The following is a 7,670-nucleotide window of genomic DNA, read 5'->3' as shown; positions in this document are numbered from 1 at the left end:
GAACAATGATAATACCAAGTACAACAAAAAATTATAATTACAAAAATGTATAGTAGTATGTATGTGCCAAATACTTAGGTAATGATTTTAATGTATTTGCTAATACCACAAAATATTTATTACATATTATTGTATTTAATATTTTTTTTTTTTATATTTTATTACAATATATTATTTATTTCGTATATTCTATGGCAATACCGTAATAATAATTTAATTTCTTTAAAACTTAAAAAGATAGTATCTTAAATCGTGATCTCGGCTCATGTCTTGACTACACGAATAGTACATGATAGTTATCGGCTATCGCAGATTGTCAGTATTACTCAGTATTCATAATTAAATAATATCTTAATTTGTGGACTGTGGTCTGCGGTATAATCAGTCGATTGACGATTATGTCTATACATCAGCAATAGCTGTGGGTAGTGGGTACACGTCTGGTACAGACTCGTATAGTCCGTAGAGATAAGGCACTATATTATATTATTGTAATCTATTAGAGAGCATAGATAATAAAAAGATATATATATATTATCTATGTTAGAGAGACCCAATATAGATAACAACCGAATTATCTTTATTATCAAATTTTCAAATTTCGTCTTTATTATCTACGAGGTAATACAAAAATATACTTGTCTTAAACAATATACGATAAGTCGATTACAGAGATACAGAAGTCTTTTTTTCTATGACTGAATTATAGACCCATATATTATTGATGAATAAATTATAGAACATGTGTCCAAATGTTATGTTAGAGGTGCCTTAGGTCTATTTACTATTGTGACTTGCGATTATTGTCTAATACTACTATACCAACATCGAACAATACTGGTGCTATTTTTTTGTTGTTGCTTGTGTCGAACGTCGATCCACTGTTTGAGTATGTATTTATAATAGTCATTGCAATTACACCGATTCTCTTTTATCATTAAATTTTTTCGACTTATTGCTTAAAAACCTATCTGCGTTATAGGTACAGTGTTTATATTCGTTGAGCAATTATGGAGGTTTCCAGAGAATGCAGTTGCAGCTGCTGTGATAAATGTCTGCAACATCCAACATTCCATACTGTCCAGAAATTGTGCAACATCAATGCGTGTTTAGATAATTTAACTACACTAGATATAAGTTCTAGTAGTATCTGTGAAGTACCTGAATTTATCGTGAATCTTGTAAATATAGTCAAACTTGATTTATCATCAAATGAATTGGAAACGCTGCCATTGTCATTTAGCAAATTTCAACATTTAACAGATCTCAACTTGTCGCATAACAAATTTTCACAAGTTCCCCAGTGTTTAATTGATGGGATGCACTTCTTAAAAACACTTAATTTATCTCACAACCAGCTCTCGGATATCAGCATAAAACCATTTTGTGTTCAACAATTACTAATTTTAAATATCAGTAATAATTCAAAACTGAATTGCCTTCCACAATGGTTATGGTCAATTGAATGTAATTCATTAGAGTCATTGGATATATCGTTTACAAATTGTCTGGACAATATTGCAGTGGATCCTTATCTGAACATGTATGGTATTGGTAATCATCTGAAGTATTTGGATTTATCCAATACAAATTCTGATGTTAGAAAATTAGATTTTATCAAACATTTAAAAAACCTAAGAAATTTGGTTTTAGACAACAAAGTTACAATGATAAAAAACTGTCATAATTACTACTCTGATGTACCACTAGTGTTTAATTATCGATTTAAATTTGTTGATTCTTTAAGTATGATCAATGTCAATCTATCAAGCATCGGAAAATTTGTTTATTTCAGTTTGCCTAGTGTACGTTTTTTGAATTTTTCTAATAATTCTATTGCATTATTGCCAGATTCCTTAAGTGAATTGACAAACTTGGAAGTCTGTGATTTTTCGAATAATCATATTTTAACGATTCCTGAAAGTTTTAAAAGCTTAAAGAATTTGAAAAGTTTAATATTAAATAATAATTGGGTAGGTATGTTTAATAAGTAGTAAATAAATATTTTATATATTTTTATTTAATATTTTTATTAGTTATCAACATTTCCAAAAGTTATTGAAGACCTATCAAACCTAGAGATTTTGGATTTATATGCTAATAAATTAGATACATGTACATCATGGAACATAAATTCTAGTATAAAATTACTTGATCTAGAACAAAATTTATTTTCTACTGAAGATAATATTTATTTAAATATTAAAGTAAGTATTAATATGATACTATATTACTATGATAGATCAAGATTTTATGTTCCAAACATTCTTCATAATGGTAGATTTAAGTAAATCAACGAATAGTGGATCTATAGAACAAACAACATAAAACCATCATTTTGACATGTGCTTTTAAAGTTGACTTGTTTAAATTGAATGAAGAACATTTTATTAGTTGAATATTGTGTGTGGTTTTTTATAATTTATATAATGTAGTATATATCTTTAACAAGGTAATACCTAAATACATTTGTAAAGTGGCAAGCTTATAGATATTGGTTTAAAAAATTTTTAAATAAAATAATAAGACTAGTACTGATAGATATACAATTAAAGTAAATTATTGTCTGAGAGCAGGCCTATATTAAATGTTTTATTGATAAAAAAATTGTAATTGCTTATGGATAATAAGCACTTTTGTTCACAAATAATTTTTGAAGTGTTCCTTGTGAATCATGCATTTGACAATTTCTGTATTATTTTCAATAGGTACTATTCTGGAAATCCATTAACTTCAGATTGTTTTCAGACACTTTTTAGATTGTGCCTTTTCTATTACTTTGTAAACAAATAGTATATGATTAATACATATTTTGTATTATTTTATTCTCATTTCTTAATAGGCCAATTATTCAGAGTTGTTAAAAAATCTGCGCTCATCAATTACTGAAACTCGTATTATAGGACCTTTATGTTTTGAAGAACTTAATGATATTGAATCTGAAACAGAAGGATTCAGTAAGCATATTTAGCTAATATTGCAATTTTTAGTTGAAATATTGTTTTATTTTATGTTCGCTGTTTATTTCATGTAATTTAGGTAATCGGTGGTCATCATTGTCATCGCATTACTCAGAAGACAGTATTCACGGGTTAGTAAATATAAACTATTTAATACAGTGATTTTGTTAATATTACAGTAATTATTATTTTTTTTTTTTTTCATTTATTATGTTTTTCATCAACATATTACATGTTATCATAAGTTTATTAATACAATTAAGAAGTTGTATATTAAATATGGTATGAATGGTTGGAAGATATAAGATGATTGTGTTGATTTAATTAAGGAGTGGGAGTAATGGGGAAATGGAATTTTCAGTAATTATTAATAATTAGTTAAAATACTACACTATTTTCTGTTTATTAGTTAGTAGAGAGTAATTATAATTTAATGAGTAGGTAATATCTTAAATTAAGATTTTTATAAAACATCAAAGATTGTTTTCAAAATATGATAAGTCTTCAAGATTCTTGTTGGATGTACTTATCTTGGATGCACTGTAATGATTAATTATTTTTATAAAATTATGATGATGCAATAAATTGCTTCCTTTGTGTCCCCAAATTGTTCCTATATCCTCAAATGCCACTAAGAGCCTATTCGTGAATCTCCAAGCATTAGATATTTTATTAGATTACTTAAAATTGTGATTGAGCTCCTAAAATTTAAATCTACATTCAGGTATAGCTCCAATAGATATTAAGATAATTAAATAAATAAATATAATTGCTGTCTTTTAGAAAAAATATGCAAAACCTCTGTGCTTTGGAAAATTTTAACTCTAAAACAAACAAAACAAAGAACAATAGAAAATTATTCTATAAATTATTATATAATTTATTATACCTAATATAACATGTAATGTTATGATATTACCTAATATAAAATACAATTTTCCTTTTCATCAGTTATATTAAATGCTTATAATTGTTTAATATGACTGTCATATTTTTGTAATCTTAACATCATATATTATAAATAATTTTTAAAATATTTTCAGAGAAGAGCAAGAAGATACTTATTTTAAAGAAGAAGAATTTTGGGACTGCGGTTCCTATGAATTTACAACTGATTTATTCGATCCTAAAAGTTAGTGCTATTTCTTATTAGTAGTTCAATTTTACATCAAAATGTGTGTTTATATATTACAAATGTTTTACTTTACTTTTATAAATTACAGGTTTTGAATTGAATTTGATGAATGAATTAAGAAAATTAGAAAACCCGTTAAATTTTGATGATAAAAAAAATGTGCGAAAAGTGCGTTTAGCTAATGAACATTATTTTTGTCCTGGTGATGAACTTCCCAAGACATAGACTATTACTAAATAATTGTTTATTGTAATTTGTAAGTGTTTTTTTTCCATCATAATCCATTTAATGAAACTTTTTTAAAGTTTTGTTAAAACTTATAGTAAAATACTTGTTGATAGTTCAATATTTTAACTAAATTAGGTTACTTGATCATATACAATCAGAGCTTCGATAAGTCTACAAAATCGAGTGACACTTAATTTTTATAAATCAAATTATAAAAACTTAAACTAGCATATCCATTATTTTAGTCTTTATTTTTACTGACCCCAAAACTCTTCATCCCTATGTTGACTCAATGTTTTCATCAATTGATAACTCAAAAAGCATTAAACATTTTAAAATTTTTGCTCATTTGCAAGCCTCTTATTAATATATTTCTTATTTAAATTATCATACATCATATCATTATCTTAATGATCTTATTACATATACTATTAATGACTATCATTTTATTTAAATTTTTTTAGATAACTAGAACTCAATCCAACATATTTCGAAGAAAGACATCATTATAAAGTATGTACCAAAACTAAATTTGAAATTTGAAGACTTTAGACTGCAATAATTATTTTCTTATAACATTTTTTTTTCATTTCTTATCTATTAGGTTTTAATGTAATATTTAATATTAATTTATGTATGATAAATATTGAATAATTAAATGTTTTATCTATTTGTCTTACTTAGTTCTTATTTCTTTGACTTTAAATTGGTGTGTATAGTTTAATATTTAACAAAATAATAACTTGTATATTATTTTATTTAATAAAAAATTATTGCCTGAGTTGATTTTATTTTAGTTGTATGACCATTGCCTTGTATGCATTATATAGTTAAATAGGTATGATAAATCACACATGTAGAATTGTACTACTTTTCTTTAAGCAGTTATGCATTTGGAGTGTATATGATACACTTATTGTATATTGTCATATTATATTGTAATGTTGTATAATACCCGAGTAGTAACCTAATATTATTATGTATATTATTAATAACTATATGAAATCAAGCATTAGGTTTATTTTAATAAATAATGTATTATAGAAACTTACAACTACAAAATTTCACATAACATTAAGGTAGAAACTAGTAGAAAAAAAAATTTAATCTAATAAATTAAGTACCCCTTCAATTAATTCACATTGACGTCAAGCACAATATGTCTATACTTAATACTATACTCAAAAAAATCAAGGAAAGATAACACATAAACTTAAGTATATTACAATTGTATACATTTTTAACTTAACATGCTACTCACGTCAAATAAAAAGTAAGTAGATAGGTGAATACAATTATAAGGTTCACTTAAGTATGTGTTAATTTATTATGATTAGGTCTTGAGAAGGTTTATAATACAAAATCCCATATATTCTAACTATCTATTGTTAAAAAAGAAGTTGAGATTCAAATTATTTTACTACCATACAACATACAAACTATTTAAACATTTTAAACATGTTACCTATACAATAATTTGTTGATACCTAAGTGATAAAAAATGTTCAACAATTCAAAGCTATTACTTGTTTAAAACTACTATAACAACTTCTTATAAAATAGTTATTCATTTATTAACTACATACATACATTCTATGTTATAACACATTACACATTTACACCTTCATTTCTGTATAAGTTATTATAAATTATTTCCCTAAAGAGCTGTACACTAATACGCTATGCTCACATTTTATGTCATTCGTTGGCGTAAATCACTGGGGCTTAACTACCCCCCCCCCCTAAATATCCTATTAGGCCGACCTTAAAGTATACGGTTTTTTAAATTGAGCGGGATCGAAGAATTCCCGCTCACATTGATGTTAAAAATGTTGGCAACCCCCCCCCCCCATGAAATTGTATTGGATTTCTGCTAATGAATTTGAATTGTAATTCTATGCTACTTACTTATACTTAATTTTCAAACCTTAATACAATATGTATTGTAACGTATCGTATAGGTATGGTATTTGTATATCAAACAGGAATGTGGTAAATAATAAATAGTAAATAAACTTTTCAGGCTTTTTTTTATCACAAGACCCAACTTTAAAATCTATAAATTTAACATAATTCTTTAAAAAAAAAACGTTCTAAGTGAAATCTATAAGTACTTTTCACGTATTACATGTATTATTATTGTTATTCTGGAAAACACGATCATTTTATAAGGCGCATTGATTAGGCAATATTTTAAGAATTTATTATCCATACGCTGTGAAAATGTGATAATGCAAATTGTTGTAACTTATAAGCCCCAGATTAAGATAAATAAATACATAATATATTTCGTTGGTAAGGACGTATTTTTTAACATCTTTTATTTTATCGTATAGGCATTAATGGTAGCCAGTAGGATATACATACTTTCGGCATCAGTATGATATTAAAACAAGTTAGTCTTTCAGTCTCTCAGTACTTTGTTTGTTGATTGATATTACGTTTGTTTTTTTGGACTATTATATTATACATTTATACGTATATGGTACATTATACATTTACACATCAAACAAATCGGCTAAATTATATTTATTATATAAACTTTAAACTTTAAACATCAAATAATATACATATTACGCTCATAAAATATTGTGAATATGTTACTTCGAAATTTTAGATCCGCAGAGTAAAGAGTTAAAAAATCTTGAAAAATTAATTATATATGGTCCCTGATATATTGTTACAACCGTAATTGAAATATATTAAAAATACATAGCCATGAGTTTTTTTATAGGCTGTGACAGTTCGATCGTGGACCGACCCAACAAAACTGTTGAATCGAACTGCCCCCGTGGCCGACCGCCGCTTTTTAGCAAGGTCGCCAACCACGAGCCGAGACCTGGATAGGTCGGAGCACCGTGGATTTGATTATTCACAATAATAAATGCATACACCAGGAAGAGTTAATAACGAGGGTAATACTAATAATAATAATAATAACTCAAGACACGGAAGTTATGTGCAAAAAATGATATATTGGAAGTTGGTGCCGAGAAAGCTCAACAGGGCGTAAAACTCGGACATAATAAAAATAGCTTACACAACGAGCAAATGACGAGGCACAACAGATACGTATAGTATAATAATAAAAATGTGTTTAAACAACCATGCCTAGACCCCAATGGCTCCACTGGACGGTTACCGGTCAACATGGCGAAATATAATATGTACAACGATAATAAATTACAATAATAAATAAAATGTTTACCAGCCAGATATGTACAGATTTTATGTTACCAGTACACACATACGGTATCGCCCGTCTTTCCGCCGGCATTGCCGGGGAGGATTTCAGCTGTCGCTACTCCATCGTCCACAAATAAGGCAGCTTCATCAAAACAAAAAAA

At 26.9% G+C, this 7,670-nt stretch overlaps 1 protein-coding gene and 1 long non-coding RNA gene across 2 annotated transcripts; one reads left to right on the top strand and one right to left on the bottom strand.

The window, feature by feature from the left end:
* The first annotated feature begins 244 nt into the window (after positions 1–244).
* On the top strand, positions 245–5,114 carry LOC111037146 (leucine-rich repeat and death domain-containing protein 1-like). Its single transcript, XM_022319527.1, has 8 exons — positions 245–889; positions 983–1,973; positions 2,037–2,207; positions 2,843–2,957; positions 3,040–3,091; positions 4,004–4,092; positions 4,184–4,351; positions 4,788–5,114. The coding sequence occupies exons 2-7, from the start codon at positions 1,011–1,013 to the stop codon at positions 4,318–4,320; spliced, it is 1,527 nt and encodes a 508-aa protein (XP_022175219.1). The 5' UTR covers positions 245–889; positions 983–1,010; the 3' UTR covers positions 4,321–4,351; positions 4,788–5,114.
* On the bottom strand, positions 2,366–7,664 carry LOC111037147. The gene is made up of 2 exons (XR_002604849.1): positions 7,532–7,664; positions 2,366–2,939 (listed from the first exon to the last, which is right to left on the bottom strand). It is a non-coding gene; the product is annotated as an uncharacterized LOC111037147 (long non-coding RNA).
* Positions 7,665–7,670: the final 6 nt, after the last annotated feature.

This window comes from Myzus persicae, unplaced genomic scaffold, assembly GCF_001856785.1.
Source record: "Myzus persicae strain clone G006 unplaced genomic scaffold, MPER_G0061.0, whole genome shotgun sequence".
NCBI classification, from domain to species: Eukaryota; Metazoa; Arthropoda; class Insecta; order Hemiptera; family Aphididae; genus Myzus; species Myzus persicae.
Note: the sequence above shows the minus strand (reverse complement) of the source record. Positions and strands in the feature narration are given on the sequence as shown.

Coding starts and splice junctions, on each gene's coding strand:
- LOC111037146 (XM_022319527.1), top strand. CDS start 1,011: ATGGAGGTTTCCAGAGAATGCAGTTGCAGCTGCTGTGATAAATGTCTG. Junction 1,974..2,036: donor TAATATTAAATAATAATTGG/GTAGGTATGTTT, acceptor TATTTTTATTAG/TTATCAACATTTCCAAAAGT. Junction 4,093..4,183: donor TGATTTATTCGATCCTAAAA/GTTAGTGCTATT, acceptor TATAAATTACAG/GTTTTGAATTGAATTTGATG.